General features: G+C 38.7%; 1 protein-coding gene across 1 annotated transcript in view; it reads left to right on the plus strand.

The window, feature by feature from the left end:
- LOC136267689 (adhesion G-protein coupled receptor V1-like) overlaps positions 1-25,664 on the plus strand; it is a 107,090-nt gene that overhangs the window by 7,339 nt on the left and 74,087 nt on the right. Inside the window, exons 2-4 of the mRNA XM_066062837.1 lie at positions 834-1,172; positions 19,285-19,683; positions 19,746-20,036. Of these exons, the coding sequence (XP_065918909.1) occupies positions 834-1,172; positions 19,285-19,683; positions 19,746-20,036 (1,029 nt within the window). The remainder of the gene's footprint in view (positions 1-833; positions 1,173-19,284; positions 19,684-19,745; positions 20,037-25,664) is intronic.

Consider the following 25,664-nt stretch of genomic DNA (forward strand, 5'->3'; position numbering starts at 1 on the left):
AGAGGTCCCATTTTGGGTTCCTTCCCAGGCTAGTATGCATATGGCATCATAACTCACTCAAAGAATAAACTTTAGCCACGCTATAACTTGTAACACGTGTTTCATAACAAGATGCCCTAGTACTGAAATGGACACACCCATAGAGGCCCCATTTTGGGCTCCTTCCCAGACTAGTATGTGTTTGTTATGTAATAGTGAAAAGTGTAACCTTTCATAATAGGCAAGTTAAATTTTTCTTCAAGTTGAAAACTATGATTTGATAACCGAAGAAGGTGTTATACATCGTTGGAGACAGGTAAAGTTGACGGATGTCGCATGGTGGACACAAGTGCAGATATGCATGCGCAAAAGCAAAAATAAGACAAATCACAAAGAAACCGGGATCGCACTGTAACTAAGCTGTATAAAATGGAATGTAATACACCTTTGTAAATATTTAGTTGGGATTCTGTTGTTTGTTTGGGCTGGTTTTTACCAAAGTTTAGACTTTGTTGTTTGATAACTTTGTTGTGTATCTGTTATGTAAACAAAAACAACTTAGTTATAGCGAGTATTTAGATATACAGTGTATGGTTACTAAGTAGTTCTGTGAATTTAATGGCTGGTATATGATGTGATTTGGCAATTCGACCAGTAGTCCCTGAGAATTTGGCCATGAATGGGATAATAAGGAAGGCTAGAAATCTCTTTTGATGTTTGATCATAAAACCAGTTAGTCAAGGTTACTATTATATCTTTATGATGCTAAATGCCATATCTATTTGTTTACATATGTGTATGTATACATGAAAATTAGCTAAGTCATGCGTATACACTATCCACCCATACTGTAGGTGTTGATGGTCAAGTCACAGTTACCATATTGCAAAGTCCAGCCGGTACATTAGTCAGTGGATCTACATATGACTACCCCATATTGAGTAATGTTATTCTAACATGTATGGTGATATCAAGCAATGGGCCAATACCTACAATGATTAACTACCAGTGGAACACTACAGAATGTTTTAATAACACAATGCATAATAATCCAACGTGTTTCAATACTGACCGAACAGGAAAAAATATAACTGTTAATAATCTACTTGCAGAGGATGCTGGTACCATCACTTGTACTGTAACCATTGGTGATGATAATTATACCAGTACACCATTAACACTTCGTGTATCAGGTATGCACATAGTGTGTTTGAATGTACATGTAGTAATGTGTATAATGCAGTGGTGGAACTAGCTAGGTTTCTGAGTTTTCAGTAGAACCCCTTTTTAAATTTAACTCATTTAATAGCTAGCAGCCAAAGCCCAGTAACCTCAATTACAATATCATCACTACATTTTGACTCTATTCAACAAAGCAAAAACTGTATATTCAGCAAAAGCGGGATAAATTTTCTGGGAACATGACCTTAAACCTATTCTTTTTATCCCTTAGCTATAATTATTTGTATACTGTAACATCAAATTTTCAGAAACCCCCTTTTAAAAGTCCTAGATGGGCCACTGGAATGTCAAACTTTGGCTGTAGCATATCAAGTTAATGTACCATATAGGATGGAAGATTTAATGTGCAAAACTTTTATTATTGTGTAACTGTAAACCTCATATGCATGAGTATAATGTGACTGGGCCTGCAAAAATAGAGCATGTGGGCTAAACCTACACCCCACCACACAACTGGTCATATCTCAATACTGGAACAGAATTTGCATTCTGTAACTTGTATCATGACCAAGTAAATGTCTTAATAAGGGCTGAAAATTGCTTGGCCATAGCATGATGTCATAAAAAGTTGAAAGTTTTAAAAAGTAGACAAATATGTGCCCACTGTTATGGACCTGACTGTACACCATATAACGTGTCACTTCAGTTACTCTAATTAGTGCCGTGCCCCACATTGGGGTGCACCTCTCTTATAATATCAATAATACACTATCACACACCCCCATAAAGAAAGACGCATGCACAATAAGAACCCTGCAACAAAAAACCTAATCAAGACACACAGTAGTGTGCAGCCAAGAAAGCCAGTGCACCACACCGTAAGTATATTGACAGGAGGAAAGAAAACAGCTTTTTCATGCGTGCATAGCTTCATGGCCCCTTCTCCAAAGCACACCATTTTTGCAATATAGCTGTCTGCCAGGTAGTGTATGCCACACCAAATTTGATTAAATTCGCAAAAGCCATTTGTAAGATATGGGCGTTCAAAGTTTTATTTTAATATCTTTGTTTTTTTCTTCTTATGCCGTACAAGGGCTACAGGGCCTTCAATTTCTTTTTGCACACTTTGCAAAAATTGCTTTAAAATGCAAATGTGTAACTCGATTTCCTCGCTCTTTCGCACAACTGAAGAGCGTGTAATGATGGATTCATGTACCAAGTTTGCCATGGATCTGAAGAATATCCAAGGAGTTATGAGCATTTATTCACATTAAAAAAGATCAAACTTCTGTCACAGCTACAGGGTAAACCGAGTATAGGAGTACCTTGAAAATTGGTGTGTAGATAGGCTGATCATCGTAGCAGTGCCTTTTGATAGTTTAAACAGCAATAGAGTTACAGTGACAAAGTTATAAAGCAAAAACAAATAAATGTAAAACTGCAGGATCAAGATACTCTAATAGAGCAGTTGCCACATGGTAAAAAAGGTGTACAAAAAATTTCGAAAAAACCTTTAGTGTAAGTCTCCAATTATCAGCACCTTTTCGTCACACAATTGTAATTCCTTAATTCAATGGCGTATGAAAGTCCGGTTTGAACCATTTAACAGAGCAGTCCTTCATCTCTTATTGCACTAAATTTTAAGTACCTCACGTGAGTGAACATCTTGGTATGAGGAAAATCGCAATACCTACCGTGTGCCAATTATCGGCATGGGGTACCTATTACCAGCAACTGCACTTCTGTGATTGACCAATTATCAGCACAGTGTGCAATTTTGTGTGTAACTCCTTGATGGCTCGTTGGTAGGCCTGCGGGAATTATATTGGAATATTTTTGGAATTTTGATTGCAGAAGCTATGCTGGGATTATTCCAGCATAATTTGGGAATACTACAAATAAATGAGAATGTGTACACAAATAATCATCACATTCAACAAGCACAAGACAAACCAAGCAACAGAAAACAATACACTGTAGCTACTTACAATGCAAATCGTGTTTCCTTTGTGAATCACGTGAGCTTCCACCTGAATATATAAGAATTCACGTGGTGGCATGTGCTATGGCTACATCAGCAGGAAAGCAGCCTCAATTGAGTGTTTTTTATTGATGTTGTTGTCTAGCACTGTGTTAGATGCAGTGAACATTAGTGATTCTGAAGTAAGCGACCAAAACACTGATAGCAATACTGAGCAGAGTGTGGTGCTGGAATGTAAGAATGAACAAGGTGAACCAACACCCCAAGCAGATTTAGGGACAGGTAATGAGAATGTTACTGAAGCTAAAATGGGTAGTTCTATGAGTTCAACCAGTGCCATAAGTCTACTGAATATTCTTAGAGCTCCTAGACCATCTGATCTAACTAGAAAAAGAAAACTGCAGTGCAATCCTGGAAAGCGTAAGAAAACTAAACCTCCTTTCTCAGTTAATTCTGAGCTAAAGGGTGTTAAACCACAGGACCGTGTAGGGAAATATCCTAATGATAGCCTTAGTGTTTTACATTTCAAACTGTTTTGTACAGCTTGTAGGGAAGAGTTGAGTGTGAAAAGTTCAAGTCTTGCAAATCGTTTAAAATCGCAGAGCATAAAGAGGGTAAGGAACGACTAAAAAAGAAAGAAGCTAGGGAGAGAGATATTGTGAATAAACTAACTAATTACAATGAAGATACTCATGTGGTTGGTGAGAACATAGCAGAGAGCACACAGGTGTTTCGTGTTGAAATTGTTCAGCTTTCCTTCATGCTGGAGTCCCTCTTAATAAGTTGGAGTTTTTAGAGAGCTTTTTGAGGAGACTGGATATCATCTCACAGACAGAAGAAACATGCATGACTTGATATTGTTTATTCATAAGGAAGAATTTGAAAGAATTTGACGAGAGATCAATGGTAAAGATGTATCGATCAGTTATTTTGATGGTACTACCCGGTTAGGGGAAGCATTGGCCATTGTCATTGGCTATGTAAATTCTGAGTGGAAGATTGTACAACATCTAGTTCGTCTTTAATGTTGGTGAAGAGTTTTACTAGTGAGGAACTAGCTAGAGAACTAATTTCGGTTCTATCAGTGAATTATGGTATTTCAACCCAACTTTTGTTAGCTGCCATGGAAGACAGGGCAGCTGTAAATGAAACAGCTTTTCATACTCTCAAAGTTGTTTACCCTAACCTTTTGAGCATTGGCTGCTTTTCTCATACCATTGACCACGTAGGAGAACATTCAAATCTTTCTAAATTTATCACAAGTGGATTAGCCTGTTTTCACATAGCCCTAAAACAAGGTTTTTGTGGCTTGAACAGACAGGAAATCAATGGCAACTTATAGTCCAACATGCTAGTGGAGCCGTTGGTAAGTTATTGAGTAAGTATCAGTACAATTTGGAGATGTTTTGCCATTTTTACGACGTGATAATCTTGGTTCAGCTACCACTGCTGCAAAGTTGTTGAACTTTCCTCAAAAAGGCCCAGCTTGAAGTGGAGCTTGCTGCCATAATGGACTGGGGAAAGCCATTTGTGACTGCTACTTATGATCCTTTTGTCATTAGGCCTATGAGAAAATAGAAACTGTCAGGACCACAATTCATACTGGGCACATTCCTAATGTCAATGCTGGAGATTGTGTAGCAGTAGTGATAAGAGTTTACTGCAAGGAGTTTTCTGTGCATTGCACTCAAGAGGATCCACAAGTACTAATCAAGCTTTACATCAAAACACTATCTACTATGCGACCGTATGTGTACAACCTGCACTTGATTACTTTAACAAAATGTTTGATTCCAACCTAAAAGACTCACTTTTAGCATTTAAAGCAGCAGATATTTTTCTCCGCAGCAGTTGAAGGACATTCAACTTGATGCTGAGGCTATTAATTCTGTTAAAGCTTTCCCATTTTAGATTCACAGGTGGTCCTGGATGGACTTAAACAGGAGCTTCCTGCTTATCTAGCCAAAGTGGTTGACCTGGATGCTGCAATTGATATTCTCCAATGGTGGCATCGTAATGAGTCTGATTTACCGTGCTAGGCAGCAGCTGCCCGTAAAATATTACTTGTAAGCAGCATCTGAGCAGGTCTTTTCACTATTGATGTCTTTCTTTTAACTCCCTGCAGCAAAGTTCATTACAAGGCTACGTAGAAGTGTCCTTAATGCTGCAGTATAATAGTTGTTGAACTTCGCCTATGAGCAAAATTATATGTATTATAATGCAGTTATTGACAGTTACTTAAGAAATTATTGTGTGTAGTGTTTTGCTAGACTTTTTTTTGCATGTGTTATATTGTTTTGCTACTGTACTGCCCAAACACAGTGTTGCACTCGCTCGCACGTGAAACTTTGCTTGAGATTTAAAAAATCACTAATTAATGGGTGTGGCAACTGTTTCGCTCTTGAGACAGCATGGCAGCTGTTTTGCTCATGAGAGTCACGAGCGAAACAGTTGCCACGCCCCTTAATTAGCAATTTTTTAAATCTCTAACAAAGTTGCATGTTTGAGCAAGTGCGACATTGTACTTGGGCAGTGCTGTGTGCTTTAGTGTATTAAATGGAATTCACTAACTAACTGTAATTGGATAAAGTCAGAAGCATAAAAAGAATAAAAATGAGCATATTGATGAAATTTTAGGAGAAATTCAGAATAGAATAATGATGGAAATTTAGAGTGTAATTTCCACAGGCCTACTCGTTGGTTCTTTATGAAATTTTTTTGGGAGGTGCAGTCCTTGGATAACTCCGTTTCACAGAAGTTTTACAAAGATGAGGCCAGCTGTTCAAGACATATTCAGATTAGACTAAAGCATGCTAGTTTCCAATATAAAATTATTTTATGCAATTCCATGCTTAACCACAATGGCTTGTATAGCACTTTAACAACAATAATCACCAAATGAAAACGATCCTAAGAAATGTTTTAGAGGATATGTGACTGTCTCTGGGAAAACCAGTCTTATCGCCCATTTAAAAGTATTGAGAAACATCGGTTTTAAATATTCAGTGTGTTGTAGCTGGCCAATGGTGGTAGATACGCATACCAAATTTTCACACGTTTCACAACACTTTCTTACCTTCCTGATCATCCACTGAAGAAGTAGTCAACAGCTAAGTTTCCCGCCATTTTAGATAGTTTTTAAACCGAGGTTGTCTGTATCAGGCGAGCTCCAGAAGGGTGGGAGGCGGGGGCCCTGGAAGGCGGGCAAGATGGTGTTCAAAAATTGAAAAGAAACGTGCTTGGATGAATTAGGCCAAGTTATAGGCCATTCAGGGCTCAGAACTGGCTAAAATGAAAGGAAATTTACAGCACAGGTCATTGTCCAACACCACGGAGCTGTACAGCCACACACAGCCATCTCCTAGTTGGCCAGGGCTCCATCAAGACCCCAGACCACTCGTACGGCTCACCACTGTGCTCTAAAAAGCAGCCAGCAAAAGCAGACCACTTTACTCTGGTCGACTGTGGCAGTGAAACTTGATAGTGCATTCATTAAGCTTTGTGTTTGTGTGAAAAAATCAAACTTCCTGTCTTGGGTGATAAGAACGGTTTTCATAGATTCAGTCACATATAACAGCCCATTGTGGAACTTGGTAGCCTTCGTGTACCCTGTGGCCTCTATAGTTTACAAATGCTGATAATTGGTACCTGCCGATAATTGGCGACTTATGCTACCAGAGTTCAAACCAGGGACCTCCATACCTAATACCTGCATCCATAACCACTGAATCACTGCTACCTTGGCCGGTCACCTCACTTAATTTCTGCTTTAGTTGAAATCTGCTTATAATCAAATGTTTGTAATTTCATAGATCTACCAATAGAAGTACTAGATTGTTCTGGAACATTCTATGTATGTTCTATTAGAAGTCTTCAAAGAAATGTGCACTCTATTAGAGTATTACAATAATATTATCAAATATTGAATCAAATCATGCAATGAAATACATTTATAAGTCTGTGTTCAATAATCATCATTGTATCTGCATAGAAAAGAAGAAATGTGAGTAAAAACAAACCTCAAAGCCAGCCATAGGCTGGTTTTGGGGTCTTAAAAAGTACAAAAAGAAGTAAAATCTGCACAAAAACAGCTAAGCTGTGAAGAAAATTATTAATGCTTTACAGCACAAGTGCTGAAGGTCTGTAGGACACCTGGACCTACAGCCTGCAGCTACATAAGGTGTGTTTGAAAAGTTGGAGAAAGGAGAAAAAATCCATGAGGTAGCTTTGAACCTGCAGCCATCCGATCTAAAAAATGGTGTGGCCTTAAAAATCCTGGGTGAAAAATGTTGTGAAATCAAAGGTGGCGGCCAAGAAATGGTTGCAATGATGTTAATGCTAAAAGATTTTAATAATGACTGTGTTTATTAGCATTTAATTTAACATTATTACAGTCATTTGTTGGCCGCCACCTTTGATTTCACAACTTTTTTCACCCAGGCTTTTTAAGGCCGCACCATGTTTTCACAGCTTGGCTGTTTTGTGTGGATAACTAAATTATAAGAAAATAAAAGTTCAAGTCCAAAGTACAGAGTACAAATGTTTATTCTCTAGAGAGAACGTCTGCCAAAACATTCCCTTTACCAGGAATATGCTTAATACAAAGATCATATGACTGCAGTGCTAAGCTCCATCTCAAGGTTCTTATCTTTCATCTTGTTTAAAAATACTAAAGGATTATGATCAGTGTATACTTGTACTGGAAATTGGGCAGGTGTGAGGTAAAAGTCAAAGTGTTGCAAAGCCATCACTAAAGCCAGGGTTTCCAATTCGCTAGTTGAATAATTCTTCTGGCTCGTATTAAACTTGTGAGAGTAATAACCAATGGGGTGGTGCATCCCTTTTGCATCCTCTTGCAGCAGCACAGCACCTGTACCAAAATCACTAGCACTGATTGTTAGTATAAGTTTCCTAAAGTCGGGAATGGTCAGGATGGGTGCTGACATTAGTAATGTCTCAACAATATCAAAAGCCTTCTGGGTAGTACCATTCCACACAAAGGCAGTGTTCTTCTTAAAAAGATTAGTGAGTGGCTTACACAATGTAGCAAAGTCTCTACAAAACTTTTGGTAATATCCTGCCATTCCTAAAAACCTCATTACTTCTCTCTTAGTAGTTGGGACAGGATAATTGACTATTGCATCCACCTTGGCAGTTACTGGTCTCACTTGACCTTGGCCCACAATATTCCCTAGACAAATCACATAAACATGACCAAACTCACTCTTCACGAGGTTCACAGAAAGATTTTATGCTCTCAGTCGGCAAAACATTTCCTTGACTCTTAGCAGTTGTTCTTCCTAAGTACCACCAAATACAACAATATCATCGATATAATCCTCGCAACCCTCCAGGTCCCTTATTATCTTGTTAATCCTGCATTGGAATGTGGCTTGAGCATTCTTCATGCCAAACAACATAACCTGGTACTGGAAGAATCCTTCTGGGGTCACAAATGCTGAAATCTCTTTTGCAGCAGGAGTCAAAGGCACTTTCCAGTAGCTCTTCAAAAGGTCCAGCTTAGTAACGTACTTGGCACAACCAATCCTATCAATAAAGTCTTTAACCCTTGGAATTGGGCATAAAATCTGACTTGGTGACTGCATTCACCTTCCTGTAATCAGTGCGAAAGTGATGGGATCCATCATTCTTAGGAACTAACAGAGATGGCAAGCTCCAATTGCTCTGATTCGGTTCTATGATCCCATGCTTTAACATATAATCAACTTCTCTCCTCCAGTTTCTGTGGGTAGACACAATAGGGGGTTCTGTTTAATAGAGACTGCATCACTAACATCTACACTGTGCAGTTTCAATTATGTCCCAAAATTCTGTTTAACGCCCATTATGTGGTCACATAATCTTTCAAATGGCACTTGTACCCTTTTGCCACTAGCCCCTTCAGTTGCTCACCACAGTATCATATCAGTCTCTTGGTCATCTTGGTGCACTCTCTGCACCAAACAAGGAGTAGCAACAATAGAAGCTGATTCTCTACACTGGTGCTTCTTCAACATATTGATGTGGCACAACCTTTGAGAGTTACATTTGTCTGGAATATCAACAATATAATCAACGTCACTGACCTTCCTTACTACTGTGTAAGGACCAAATTATCTTGGTTGTAAATGTTGCTGGGGGATAGGAAGCAAAACTAATACTTTTTCACCAACTTTAAAACTTCTACTCTTGGCTCTCTTGTCATACCAAGTCTTCACCTTCTGTTGGGAAACCATCAAATTCTTCTGAACAAAGTGTCTAGCATGTGTAAGTCTGTAACGCAGGTCAGCCACCTGGTCTAAAAGATTAATTGGAGAGTCCTCAGCCAGCCACGCCTCTTTCAGCAACTTAAGTGGACCTCTAACTGTACAGCCAACAACCAATTCGGAAGGACTAAACCCTATAATGACTCCTGAATACTCTCTCTTGCAGCAAACAGAAGCAAGTGCACCCCTTGGTCCCAATCATGGTTGTTCTTTATACAGTATGCACGCAGCATGTTCTTAAAAGTTTGGTGGAAACACTCCAGAGTGATGGAATGATAGAAACTAAATTTGTACTCGTCAATCCCTGGGGGCTGAATGAATTAAGTGACTGCCCCTTGTGGCTCGTGTGGAAAGTTGGATGTAGCTTGGAAGTGACAAATTCACACGTTCATGGATATCATTATGCAAATGTAATTTCAACATTGTTCCAGTATTTCATGGGGGGGGGAGCAAGCAAACGTATTCATGGTTAAACTTTTGCAATAAAATATGTATGGGGACACCTGCACTGTTAGCATTTTTGATTTGATTTGTATTATTTCACACCAAGTTGGTACATTGTTTGCTGCACAAGTCCAAACATAAAATTTGACCCTTGGTCAGATTGGACAGTACATGGCAAGCCAACAAAAGTGAAGAGTTTAACTAACTCACCTACAATCTTTGGAGCCTTAATATTTCTAAGCAGCCCAGCCTCAGGAAAGTGTGTAGCTGTACACATAATGGTAAACAGGTACTGGTTACCTGACTTCATTTTGGGTAAAAGACCAACACAGTCTATAATTACATCACAAAAGGCTCTCCACAAGCAGGAATAGGTTTAAGTGGAGCCACTGGAATAAGTTGGTTTGGCTTTTCAACCACCTGGCATGTATGGCATTGACATGTCTTACAAAACTGAGCAAAGTCTCGTTTCATCTTTGGCCAATAAAAATGTGCTAATACCTTGTGGTATGTCTTATTCACACCTAAATGTCCACCAGTGGGGGATCATGAGCCACACTAATAACACCATGTTGACAACAGTGAGGGAATACTATCTGGTGCACCACTCGCCATTCATCTGATGCTGGAACTTCAGGAGGTCTCCACTTTCTCATCAACACACCTGACTTAATGTAGAAACAATTCAGGGGTGGCTCCAGGGGGGTTTCTGAGGTTTCCAGAAACTGGTCAAGTATATTCAGGCAAGTAAAACAATTTTAATATAGATTTGCAAAGGTACAGATCAACATACTCTAATAGAGCAGTCAACCAGTCTAATAGAACAGTCGCATTTTATAACTGTAAGTAGCTACTCAATTTACCTGTAGCACCATAGTAAAAGTAGTCTAAAATCCTATCTCAGAGTGTTTAAAATTTGAAAATTTTCCTGATGCTTCAAACTTCACATTACCCCACCCCTTAACTCTTTGGCCTGCTCCATCAGTGCCATCACCCTTGATATCGTGCCAGCAGAAGCAACCTCAAGCAGTCTTATAACTCTGTACTATTTCAATAGTTCTTATAGAAAATGTCAGCTATTACAATTTTTTTCTAGAAAATTGCTACCAGATTCAATTACAGACTAAATAATAATATTTAAAATTTCCTGTGGGAGCATTCCCCCAGATTCCCCTAGATTTAGCATGCTATGAGTGTGCTTGCAGCAGGAAGTTTGGAAACCAGTCACCAAAAATCCTGGAGCCGCCTATGCAATTAGCATACCTGGTTGCTTCCTCCTCATTAACAGCTTCCTCCATCAGACGGCACAGGTCTGCATCATCCTGCTGTTCCTTAATAAGCTGTTCTCGAATCATTGAGAGACAGTCTTCCAGCCAATGTGTTGGTAAACTACTCGTGGAGGTGACATTATCCTTAGCTGCAACATCAGGCATCTGGTCATTCTGTTGATTGTCATTGTCATCATAGATAATGTATTTCATATGGGTTAGAAATGCCCGTATTATTTACATAGTGACATCATTGGCCATACTCGTTTTGCTGCGTGTAAACTTTATGGCCTTGACAGGTGGAAGATTTCACTGTTCTTGTAACCAACAAATTAGTGTTTGTTATTTACAGCTGGGTTAGTTACACCTACACTAATTGGAGGCTGGACTGGGTAGGGATGCTGGACAGTAGCAAACAACAGCGTAAGAAAATTCAGGCTCAGAGGTGAAATATGGTGTTTCAAAACGGTTGTGCAAATTTCCTTTTTAAAAAAGCAGAAAGTGCTGCTTTGTCTCTGCTACTGTTTACACCACTTGTAGCAGGTAGAGTGTAGTAGGCTAGTTAAATATTCACTGCTTCGCTGTATATTTCCACTGTTTTGACAAAACTTCAAAAAACAGGTACTGTTTTGTGCAATTGTTTAGCTCAAGCTGAGCAGTACTGTAGCATAAAATCTATTTCAATGTATCACACTTTTCTTTGGTTGTGTAAATGCGGTGACGAAAAGTTGGCTAATAGTACTGCTGCTGAAATATTAGCTGGTGCGTACCTGCCATTGTCACCTGTCGCAAACAATATTTCTTCCGATGTCCACAGACACGCTGTGTTCTTGTTCAGTACACAACTCAACACAATAAACAATGTAAAAGGAATATCCACGCCTTCAAACTGGCCTTCAAAGAAGCCAGAGAAAGCCAAACAGCCACTCAGTACATTTCCTAATGTATTGACGCACCGTAACTACATGTAGGATAGGAAAATAATTTAACAGGCATTTCCAAACCATTAGGAATACATACATTATCTATGTTGTCATCTGTCCCATCCTTAGCTGCAACATCAGGCATCTGGTCATTCTGTTGATTGTCATCTGTCCTTGCTCTCCTGGCCGCTGCTCTAGTAACAGCTCACTCTGGGATAATGTCATCACAATCATCCACCATTTGTTAAGGATCAGGGTTTTTCATTACCTGCAAATCTGGCATCACCTTGCTTCCTGCCAAGTCGTTGCCAATAATGAGTGAAATTCCTTCAACAGGAAGGGTGGGCCTTAGTCTAACAGTTGCTGCTTCATTCACCAAATTAGAATTGAGGTAAACAACATGAAGTGGAGCAGCAAATGCCATTCATTAACAAAGACTGAGTGGGTTTAACCCGTGTCTTATCTTCTCAGCACATTCAGATAAGGAAACAAAGCCTTTAGAAATGAAGGGATTGTATTGGTCTCTGCTACTTGCAGGTTGAACAGCAGGTGTACCTGGGTCTTGAGGGATCACAAGGGCATTGGACTTCTTAACATTCTTCTTCTCAAGAGCCTGACATTCAGCCATCACATGACCACGCTTCTTACAACAATAACAGACAGATCCTCCTGCAAGCTCACGAAAATTGTCAAAATGGCCTCTACCTTGATTGTGGTTTCTGCTTCTAGAAATTGGTGGAGATTGCCTTCCTGCCTCAGAATTCCTATGATCGGATGCAGTTCCGGACTGCTCAGATTTTGATGGAAATGTAGCCTTGTGAGTCAAAAAGTAGTCATCTGCTAGTACAGCAGCTTGATGCAGGCTGTTTGTCTTCTGTTTATCTAAATACATCTTGACATGTTCTGAAGACACTTCTTAAACTCTTCAACAAGGAGCAACTGTCTGTTTGTGGTATTCATTGTCTGCTTGTTTAGCCATACACCAGTGGTTGAAAAGAGCCTCCTTCTCTCTAGCAATTCAACGTAAGTTTGGCCATGGAATCTCTGAACTTCTGGTGGTAAGCTTCTGGGACCAACTCGTAGGCTTTAAGGATAGCCTTCCTCACTTCATCATATTTGGTACTCTTCAACTCATAGGTAAAGCTGAATAAATTTCCTGAGCCTTTCCCACCAATGTACTCTGCAGTAACAAAGTCCAAACCTCTTGTGGCCATTCCAGGTTAGTAGTGATCTTCTCAAAATGAGTAAAATATTTATCTACTTTATTCTCCTGAAAGGGAGGGACTAGTCTGATGTGCTTGCTGCCATCAAAGCCTGTTGAGTTTGCAGTAGTGGGAGTGGGTTCTGGAACAGTTACACAGGCTTCCAATTCTCGCAGCTATATAATTGCATAGCAATCTACTTCTTTTTCAGCTCAAGTTCTTTTATTATTTATTATTATTATTTATTAATGCTTTACAGCACAAGTGCTGAAGGTTTGTAGGGCACCTGGTCCTACAGCCTGCTCAAAGATATGCTCAAAGACTTTAGCTACTTAAGGTGTGTTTGAAAAGCTGGAGAAAGGAGAAAAAAATCCATGACTGGACCTATGTAGCCTTGAACTTGCAGCCATCCGATTTATGCTCGAATGCTTACAGAAGTCTACCAGGTGGTCAGGATGTTTTCTCCTTGTTATTTTCATGTAATTATATCCATAGGAATTCTAGAGAATAACTCATTATCTCTAAGTACCCCAAGTAGAACCAAATGGACACTAGTTTATTTATTAATTTCAGCTGTGTCTCTCTCTCACGTTCGCGTTCTTGGAACTCAAGACACTTCAGTTCTAATAACTGATGACCTTTCATAGTGTCTGACTATCAGCGTTGAAACCGGGTCACTACTGCTGACCCGGATGACCCACTGACCCGGATAGCAATCCGGGTCAGACCCAGATTTGACCCGGATGTGACCCGGATTGACCCGGATTAAATTAAGCCGAGGCGCGCGATAAGAGCTATGTTTCGGGTATTCTCGAGTGAGCGAGACTACGTTTTGAGTGTTCGATTCGTGTTGAGTAAACGAGTAGTTATGTGATAACTAAGCCGGTAAGTTTATAATTTAAAATCAGTCAGCGGGTTTGGTTCCACGTAGCTATTGTGAGTTTACAGACAGCAATTGGGTGTGGCTTCATACATACTTAGTATTGCAATTTCCCAATATATTAAAATGGGTGTGGCTCACAAAAGCACTTATCCTGCTGCAAGACTAGACCTAGACTATATACAACTCATACATTAATCGATTAGTGGGCGTGGCTCCACGTAAGCTTGCAGACAGAAACAGACACAGTTTCATGCTACAGACTGCACTTACTAATAAATGGGCGTGGCTGAGCGTATGTTTGTAACTCGATAAGTGGGCGTGGCTCACGAAAGAGCTACGCGACTAGCGTTTATAGGTTCCACGTCGTTAAACGATCAATTTCGTTTCTCACGTGATCCAATCCGGGTCAGACCCGGATAATTTGTAAACCGGGTCAGACCCGGATGACCCGGAGAAAATGTGACCCGGTTGACCCGGATGACCCGGATAACCCAACCCGGTTTCAACGCTGCTGACTATTCAGATTCAGCAATCGGTTCTTCCTCCACCAAATAATCAAGCATTAACTTCTTAATCACTGCATTCTCAGGCACTTCTAATCCATAATGAACTGCTATCTCACTTAGTTCTTTCCTCTTTAACAAGTTAAAAATTTCCAATTTCAGTTCCATGTAGAAATTGTCCATTTTATTCGACAACAGTATACATGAGGGAGATCAATGCAACAAATTCTACTGAAAAAAAGGAAAAAGAACAACAGAAAAGTCATACAACACTGACTGTTCACCTTTACAGGTGCCTATTCATACCCAGCACCAAGGAATACAAGTGATGGGTTACAAAAAATGCACAGGAATCCTTCCGTGGATTCTTAATCACGCCACATAGGCTAACAATTACTGGTGAAACAGCTTAGACTTTATCTTCTTTATCTGGTAGTGAGTGTCTGGTAGTTCCAGGACAAGCTCCCAAATATATTACAGACCTGACTGTACACTATACAACATGTCACTTCGGTTACTCTAATTAGTGCCATGCCCCACACTGGGGTGCGCGTCTGTCAATAATACACTATCACATCACATGTAAACACTATCACATCACTTGCCCCTATTTTTGCAGGCCCAGTCACATAACGTTGATAAAATTTCTTAGTGCAATTGTGCTGAGACTACATAATCAGGTAAATTATTCCATAGCTGTATGACATTACGATAGAAACTAAATTTGTACTTGTCAATCCCTGGTAGATGGCTGAATGAATTAAGTGACTGCCCCTTGTGGCTCGTGTGGAATGTTGGATGTAGCTTGGAAGTGACAAATTCACACATTCATGGATATCATTATGCAAATGTAATTTCAACAGTCTTTCATGGGGGGGGGCAAGTAAACATATTCATGGTTAAACGTTTGCGATAAAGCAAAGTATGTATGTGGGCGCCCACACTGTTAGCACTTAGCCATTTCCATAAAAAGGTATATTTCTGATAATTATTGTTGGGCAATGCTCACAAAAGAAGTTAGACTGCTACGGGGCATAGACTACAGTGCAAGGTTAGAACCTAATGATCAATTGATACAGTGGCGTTGCTCCACATAAATGTACACAAAACAATGGACATGGCTTCATGCATACCTACAGACTGCTGCAACATACCATACAGATAAATGGAATGTTTCATTTTGCTAAGGCCTTACAACACATTCAAGTGTTGAAGGTCTGTAGGTTACTTGGTCCTATAGCCTGTTTAAGATATAAGTTACAGAAAAGAGAAAAATCCATGATTGGACCTGAGCAGCATTGATCCTGCAGCAATCCAATTTGTGTATGGCTACAGACAGTGACACACAATTCTGGTAAGTGGGCATGGCTCACAAAAGAAACTGGGCACCTGCAGGACTAGGAACCTGACAGATACTCATCACAGGTAGCTCACAAAACTGAAATCCACAAAGTTTCATCAATCGAAACTCCCCCCCCATCAGTGGAAATTCTAGACCTGAACTACAGGAGGGGCCAAGTAGGCCACAGCTTGACTACAGTTGTATGGCTGTAGAATTTCAGGGGGGTCTGGGGGTTGCAAGCTGCAGGGTTTTTTTCAATTGGAAGGCTTGGAAACAGCCTAAAAATTTATGCTAAGAACATGAAAGCTTCCCCCTATATACAGTACTCTTGTGGAAATGTTACAATTTTGCCGTACTTGTAGAATCGGGTTGATAGCGTATATGGGAAGACCAACCTCTGCTACATTCTTACTCTATTGATTAAATATTCTACCATGTTAACACTGAAACTATAAACAATGTGTACTTTATAAATACTGGATGCATATATTATTAATGGTCATGGGGATATGGGTTTTTCTGGCCAATAAAATCACCCAAAAACCAGTTTTACAATACCATCCTGACACCTTCACAGTATTGGTTAGGTATAACCAAGCCCAAAAGTGCATTAAGTATGACCCTAAATGCCTCCGATGGATTGAAATTAAAAACATATGTCCAATGGAATTTTCTACTGACTGACTGCCTGCCTGCCTGCCTGCCTGCCTGCCTGCCTGCCTGCCTGCCTGCCTGCCTGCCTGCCTGCCTGCCTGCCTGCCTGCCTGCCTGCCTGCCTGCCTGCCTGCCTGCCTGCCTGCCTGCCTGCCTGCCTGCCTGCCTGCCTGCCTGCCTGCCTGCCTGCCTGCCTGCCTGCCTGCCTGCCTGCCTGCCTGCCTGCCTGCCTGCCTGCCTGCCTGCCTGCCTGCCTGCCTGCCTGCCTGCCTGCCTGCCTGCCTGATGTCTTCAGACAAGAATAGCTTGATAGCACAGGCTTGATTTTTTCACTGTTCGACGTTGCTTCAGCACAACAGGTGCCTTTTGGCATACCGCGGTACGTGCAATGCACACATCATGGACTTACCTTTGTCCTCCTTTGTGTCCCATTTCTTTTTGCTGACAGCCCAAGGTGTTGATTTACAGTAGCTCAATGGCTTCCCTACATTTGTAAACAGGGATCATCTTTATTTTCCATGGTGACTGGATTAATTGCAGAGGCGCTTCTTTACTTGTAACACTATGAAACAGAAGTGCTTCTTTATTTGTAATACTGTGAAACAGGCTGAACATAGCTGAAAGTGAAACGTATTGCATGGCCACTTAACTTTTGGGTCAGTAATTGATAGTTGGGGCGTGTGTTCAGTTGAAAACATTATCTCTGGTGCCATCCTTTCTTTCGATGCAGTATGCATGGGTTCACCAGTCATAATAATGTTACAAAAAAGTAAACAAACAAGTATAAGGAAAATTATAAATTTTAAGTTTGATTAGTTATCATAGAAAAAAGCAAGGGAGGTCACCTACACCTGCAGATATACTAGTGGACATTTAATCCCTAATTCAGTCATGGGTATATACTAAATCAGGGATTAAATGACACTAGTATATCTGCAGGTGTAGGTGACCTCCCTTGTTTCCCTACTTTTTTGGTGCTTTCTGTTGCTGTGATCCCTGCTAGTATTATTATTTTCTTGTTGTTTCAGTAGTGACAACATATACTTGCCCCTGAGATTCGTCATGGGACTTTTTGAATGTTGATTTCGAATGTTAACACCGTTCCAGTTTTTCATGGTAGAGGGCAAGCAAATTAATTCATAATTAAACTTTTGCAGAGGCACCCACTTTAGGGATGTGCCAATTTTGCTGACAAAGTATTTGGAAAATGCGTTGGTAAAAGAAAAAGCAAAATGCTGGAAAAATAGGTGGAAAAATGGGCACCAAGGAATGGCAACTTAGCACATTTGTATCAAGATACTCTAGTAGAGCAGTCACATATAATATTAGGACAACATATCATCATAGGAATGGCGACTAGAGACTGAGATACTCTAATAATAAAGCGTTCACTACGTACGAATTAATTTTTATTGATGTTCAGCAAAATAGAGAAATTTCGAGCAAAAGATTGAGCAAATTAGGTATTAAGAAAAAAATTGGTAGAAAGAAAAATAGGTAGAGAAAAGAGCAAAATAGGTTCATCCCTAACCCACTGTCAGTGCTTAGCCATTTACATAAAAGGCACATTCCTGATAATTATTGTTGGGCATGGCTCATGAAAGAAGCTGAACTGCTCCATGTCAGTGACTATATATGACTTTAGTGCAAGGCTAGATTATGATGTTTACATACACGTAATGATCAATTGGTACTATGGGTGTGGCTCCACATAAACATACACAAAGCAATGGACATGAGATTGCTGCAATACACCTTACTTATAAATGGTTTTATTTATTAAGACTTTACAACACATGTGGTGAAGGTCTGCAAGTCACTTTGTCCTATGGCCTGTTTAAAGATGTTATATAAAGTATGTTTGAAAAGTTACAGAAAAGAGAAAAATCCATGATTGGACCTGGTCGGCCTCAATCCTTTAGCAATCCAATTTGTGTGTGGCTACAGAGAGTGACACACAATTCTGGTAAGTGGGTGTGGTTCACAAAAGAAACTAGACTGCTGCAGGACTAGGTACCTGACAGATACTCATCACAGGTAGCTATGAGGAAACTCCTGTGGTTTTCACAAACCTGTGAAATCCACAAAAGTTTAATCCATCAAAACTTTCCCCCTATACAGTACTCTTGTGGGAATGTTACAACTATGCAATACTACTTGTAGAATCATGTTGATAGCATATATTGGAAGACCAGTCTCTGCTACATTCTCATAGTATTGGTGAAATATTCTGCCATGCTAATGCTGAAATTATACAAAAAGTGTGAACTGGATGCATGTATAACTTCAAAAGAATAATATAGCCAGGATTTTCAAGTGCTTGGTTTCAAGTTACAATACTCTTTTGGTACCTTCTGTTGCTATGATCCCTGTTAGTATTTAGAAATCTTATTATTTTCTTGCTATTAGTAACAAGGATGTGGGACAGTCTCTGCTTTAATGATATGTTAATGTATCAGTATAGTTTTCTTACATGTTGTTATTCACTTGTTTCAGTACTTAGTTTATTGATACTTTGAATACAAATTCTATTATGTACACTATACTACTGTAAATTCAACAATTCAAACAATAAATTGATCATTGTAGTACTGTAAACATAATAGTGGTTGATTGTAATTGTGTAAGTATTGAGTACCCCTCTGTGCTTGTGTTAGGTATTGCAGTGACTGGAGTATCTGATAATGTTACTGCAGATTTCGTTAGCAGTAATCAAATGGTTGACTACTCGTTTGTTATTGAACCCTTTAAACTTGATACACATAAAGCAATTTTACGTTGTGCTTCTGGACTGGGACCTTCTGGTAAAGATCAAAATACTGTACTTGGTGGATGGTACTTTAATGGAGTTCAAATACCTGTCAGGCAAGGTTGTAATGGTCCTGTATTTGAAGTACGCCAAGCAAGTCCTAAGAGCTATCCAGGAGTAATCAACTTATACCTGTGCAATATGAATATGTTCACTACTAGTGAAGAAGGTGTTTACTCATGTATCATGAAGAACAGTTCAATGATGAATGAGACCACTAGAGTGGGTGTGTACTTACGTAGTAGAAGTAAGTGAAATAATATGTACCCCATCACTTCATTGTTAACCATCTTTCATCTCTCTATACAGCTCCTCCAATGATAGACCCTCCATCATTATCTAATGTAACAGTTGTTGTTGGTTCTCTTCTCACATTGTCCTGTACCTCACGAGGTTCTCCCCCAGACAAATTCACATGGAGGAAGGATGGTGGTCCAATAGTACAGTCCACTAATATCACTAATGTTACTCATACTAGTACTAGTGCAGTGTTCCGTGCTAACTACTTCATTAATAGTGTTACTACAAGTGATAGTGGAACATACACTTGCATCGTGACTAACCCTATTGGAAGTGATAATTTGAACATCACTGTTGTTGGTAAGTATTTAGGCTATATAGTTGAGGTTATAAACCATGTTTTTTAACTATTATTTGGGATATCCAACCATGTGAGTTTATGTTGTGTATTTCTCACAGGCAAGGTGTATGTAAATAAACCATTATTTCACTTGCATTAAACATGCTTATGGATGTTGCTAAAACATGGTACAGACTGGAGAATGGTCACAAAAGGACTGGGATGTATTAGTCTAAAATGTAGATTACCACCGTATAGCAACTCACGGCTTACAAAAATGTAACAAATCATGCTCAAGTCCCTGAGCTTATAACTAGTTGTTAATAAAATGCCAGTGTGTGCACTTGTTACAGCAAAGTTGTCACTGTTACTGCTATCCCATTACGAGGGTGAAATCAGTGATATAGATGCAATTTCACCTGAATTCTGTTGAGATTTAGCTTCATAGCTACTAGGGAGACACCGTATGCAGGCTGTAAAGTAAAAATGGATGATTTAACAGAGCAGCAGTGTCCAAGTATGATATTCCTTTGTCTGGAGTTGGTGGAGTGATGTTGCGTGGTGTGCAAGGGCTGAAAATACTGGCAAGTGTACAGCATTAGTCAGAGATGGAACAGAGGAGCCAGAGGTTATCAAAAGAAGTTGGACTTTACTATTCAATGATTGCTGGGACTGATTGCCAGATCTCCAAAATCAACACAGACTGTTTCTAAACCATTGCAATTTGGTAAAGTTACATCTCTGTACAAAACTGCTTTTATAAGTTATAGCCTTTTATTAAGAGCCTGAGGTTTATTTTCTGTTGTTACCACTGTAATGTTTAAAGCTCTTGACTTCTAGGGCTGAAACTTTAGTTAACCATTCCTTTTGCTATGTAGATAAATAAAACGGAATTCAAAAATGTGCAAATGTGTGAGGTTCTTGCACATATAACTTCTATATTTCTTCTAAATTCTGCTTGCACAATAAAAAGTACAGTTTTAAAATGAATTATACCTATAAAATTATGTTTAAAGGTAATTACCAATCAAAGCTCCAAGCAGATTGAAACTCAACCAATAAAGCATCGTTTAGTACGTGTGTGCTGAGTTAAGTATATTATTCTTTTTTGGATAAGAGAAGACTAGGCTTGCCAATTGTAGGTGATGGGTGTTATGGCCTGGAGGTTCAGCAAAGGGTTTTGTTATTATAATGGCTTTGACAACTGCTGATAACAATGTGAAAGTGCAATGCATTTATACAAAGCAAAGACAATGTGTAGGTCAGTGTGGCATGAAAATGTCTGTGCAATTGGTCATAATCTATATAATATGTATTGTACAATGGAAATGGATTCATCATGACATCTTGCTGATGGCTTCTAGCCAAATGCTACAAATGAAACTAGTGTGCCCATCATCTGATGAAGTGCAGTGTGATGCATTTACCACTGGCTTGCCCTTAAACTGGTGAAATTAATTTTAATGGTTGTATTTTAATTTAATGTACCACAGAAAGCAAAAGTACATCATTGAAAACTTTAGCTGACGAACTACTTCAAATAATAAGCTCCATGCAATTACTACAAGTAACAAACTTTTGTGAAGTTTGTTTCGTCCTCAACTCATAATGATTTAGCGTTCATTATTTAGCATTTATTATTATTTATATAGTGCGGGACACCATAAACTTCCATATTTACAGTATATTTTTAAAACTGCACTAATCCAACACAATGCATAACTCCCACTTGATATTGCAGATGATGAATGTATGGTACTAACAATCAATTGTGAAGCCATTCAAATGCATCATATGCACTTTGTTGTATGGCTTTGTACTGAAATTTAGTGATTTTACTTAAATAGACATTTCTGCTGCTTATTTTATCACAAGGTCTTGTAATTTCATGCACAACATCATTTTGACCTGCGCTACAAAAACGTTTACCAGATTTTTAGAAAATTGCTTCTGTCAAGATTTGTATTGAAATCTTTGTTTTTGCATGGCTGTATTCAAAGAGACATTTAAGGATTCATGACTGTACAATTATTGTTATACAGCACACACACAAAAAAATACATCCCTCAGCAGTCTTAAGGTGATACGAATAGCTAATTAATGAAGAAAGGTACACATTCTTCAATATTCAAACTGTTCTTGCATTAAGTAATATAATCCACTATTCGTAAAATAATATCAGGCATACTATAGAAACTATGTTAAACCGAAAGTAAACAGTGAAAAAGGTTAGAAGCAAGTGAATATAATTCAAAGTACAGTAATTAGAAGACCAGCTTAAATGTGATGAACAAGAACTTTCACTACTCCACATGCTTTACTTATCATTTATAACTACTGTTTACAAATCAACTTACAGATGGTTTTCTGCCCTCATTGAAGCAAAAGAATGATCGATTTCATGGAAATAAATGATGTAATTTACTGCTTGTGCCTATTTGACCACAAATTAGTATCATCTTGTTCAGAAAAATGCACTGAATTCAATCTTGTCAATAACACTTTTATTCAATCAAGTACCACAGACTTATAAACACTGATTCATTTGGAAGTTTATGGTAACCTGCACTATATGAATACTCTGAAACTGCAATGATGACAGGTAATTAAACAAGCTAACTATGAAGTGCATAGTATACTTTCATAGTGCTAGCTTGAAGGATTCTACTGAATTACGTTTGACAATATGGCAAGGTAAAGAGTTCCAGACAATGATTTCAGAAGGAATTCCTGTTGCTATCTGTATTATAACATTTCAGCTACTGTAGTTGGAACATGTGACTAGATATAGTTTGTACTGATAGTTGGAACGTGTGGTTTGTTGATATTGTGATATTTCAGAGCAGAAGTGATTCCCATTGTAATTCATTGAACCTCCCATAACACTAGGATCACATGTAGCTTTAATCAAATCATTTAAAAACATCTATGAGCTTTATTATGACCACAGTGATAATATATTCTTATCTCATGAAATTCAGTTTCAGATACAGGCAGGGTGAATTCCGCAACAATGAAGTGACTGCTCAATTAGAGTATTTTTATGGATTACTGATTGTTCTATTAGAGTATACTGATCCACACTACAGATTTGTGCTAGTAAAAATGTAAGCAAAGTACTCAACACCATCAACACGTGTTATTCAACAAAGAGTCATTTAGTCTAACCTTGTGTATTATTTACAAGTCCTTGTGTTAATAATTCACTATGTACTAATCACTTCTTACAAAGCTAATTATAATCTCTCTATATAACAATCTGTTACACTACTTCCCTCCTTTGAGAATACTGTCCTCAGTCTTGACATTAATGTTTTACATAGTCCTGGTACCTAACTGGCTCTCTTCTTTCTCTTCTAGGAGGTAGTTGATGAGGAGTGGCAGTAGGTTGGTCAACAGGGCTGGTTATGATTCATCATCATTTCTAACTGTCTTCCCACAATATACTTGGTGTTGTTTGTAGTAAGTGTATCTCCGTGTGGCTGAGGTGGAATTGATGTTGCTTCTGAATCAAATCTCATGCATGATTTAAGCCATTTAAAATGCACCACCACTTTTCTCTGGTTTCTTTTCTGAGCATGTTGGATTTGATAAGTCATTTCTTGGTCACTTTATATGGTCCTGTCCACTGGTGATGTAGCTTATGTTTCCCCTTCCCTGCTACAGTTGAGGGCAGCACTACTAGGTCTTCAATTTGTAAGGTTCACCATGCACCTTCTTATTATAAAAGTCCTTCTGTTGTTGATGTACATTAGCCTTTAAGATGCTGTGGCATATGCTTTGAGGTGATGTAGTAGCATTAACAGTGTCTCATACATAATGTCTACTGGTATACATGCTTGCTTCCCAAACATGAGGCAGAAAGATATGTAACTTGTGTAACACTGCACACTAGTATCATAGGCTGTGCATACTTCTAATGTAGCTTTCCATGTCAAAAGGGTGATCCTTGGTACAGGTTGCCAACATATCTAGTAAAATTCTGTTAAATCTTTCAACCAAGCCATCACTTTGTGAGTAGTAAGGTGTAGTTATGCTTTTATTGATGTTTAACAGGCAGCACATTGTACAGGCTTTGCCTTTTGTGTATGCCTTCCATTGTGTAAAATTGATAATATAATAACAATAATAATAGTTTATAGCTACCAGTTGCATTTTTTATGTATACATATATGTTATACTACAGATATCATAGTATTCGAAATATATACCAAAAGATATACAAACTTAGAAAAGATGTTATAGTGCAAGGCGAAGCCTCGTGCTATGGCATCCTTTCCTAAATATGTATATCTTTTGGTATATATTTCGAATACCATGATATCTGTAGTGTAATATGTTAATACAACATCTCGTCTCCTACTTGGAAGTAGTAACAGCAATTTCTAATGTTTTACACCATTATTAGTACTGGTAAGTAATTCCTTGTGATTAGCATGCTGAAGAAGTATGCACATGCGTTGCAGAATACAATCTACTTGAAAATTGGTCCAACAATCCATAGCAACTGTTGCTAGGCAACAAAATTTAAAGCTGACCTAGTTATAGGCCTTTTGGCAGTTGCTTAGCAACCATTGCTATGGTGTCAAAATCATTTCTAAAAATCAGTAGTGGTTACCTAGCAACGGTTGCTAGGCAACATTATTGTTGCTAGGTAACAGGTATTGGTTACTATGGTACCACTAGTTGTCAAGTCGGACATGCCTAACTGGTAAAACAACTAAACACTATCAAGAATTTTTAGCCAATCAGATGCGTATATCAAATGTACAAGTGATATACTGATTCTATTGGCTAGTTTGCTGTAGTATATCAAAAATATACCACAAGCTGCTATTGGAGTTTTTGTACAGGACACGATATTGATGTTGTATTAGTACTAGTAATAGCATGGGTAGCAGTGAAATTTGGGATAAATACCACGAGTGTTGTATTGGAAATGGGGATAAATTTCACGAGGCGAAGCCGAGTGAAATTTACCATTTCCAATACAACACTCGTGGTATTTATCCCAAATTGCACTGCTACCCATGCTATTCACAGTTAATACCATACTCGCTGCATATACGCATGCTGTGCATTAGCGTTGCTTTGTATGCAATTTGTCACTATGTACTAAACACGCGTCGACACTAATTGGCGCTACATTGTTAACATAAATTCTAGCCAATGAAATTGCAATTACAACTTTTTCACTGCTACCAGTGAAATACGAGATAAATTTCACTGCTACTATTGAGACTTTTGTATGGGCAGTGAAACAGGTATGGTATTATGTGTTTAATACATAATAATAATAGCACATACCATACAAGCAGAAATTTTTGTGGTATGAAATTGTCATGGTTGCAGGATTTTTGCAATTTTATTTTCACGGTTCCTACTGAATTGTTCATGATTTTATTTTCACGGATCACATGCCTCAATTTATTGTTTTTTCATGGTTGCAGAGTTGTCTGTATTCAAGCTGGTGTTAGTGGTATTATACTGACTATGAGACCGATATAACTCATAACTTTAAGCCAGCATTTTGCCAAGCATCGTGTCACAGTCAAGTGGTAACAGAGAGCTGAAAGTGATCTCATGTAGGCACCAGCTATTCCATCCTGTTTTGAAGCGTTACTGTGAAGGAGTGTCCCACACAAGGT

The sequence above is a fragment of the Dysidea avara genome, chromosome 9, assembly GCF_963678975.1.
Source record: "Dysidea avara chromosome 9, odDysAvar1.4, whole genome shotgun sequence".
NCBI lineage: Eukaryota > Metazoa > Porifera > Demospongiae > Dictyoceratida > Dysideidae > Dysidea > Dysidea avara.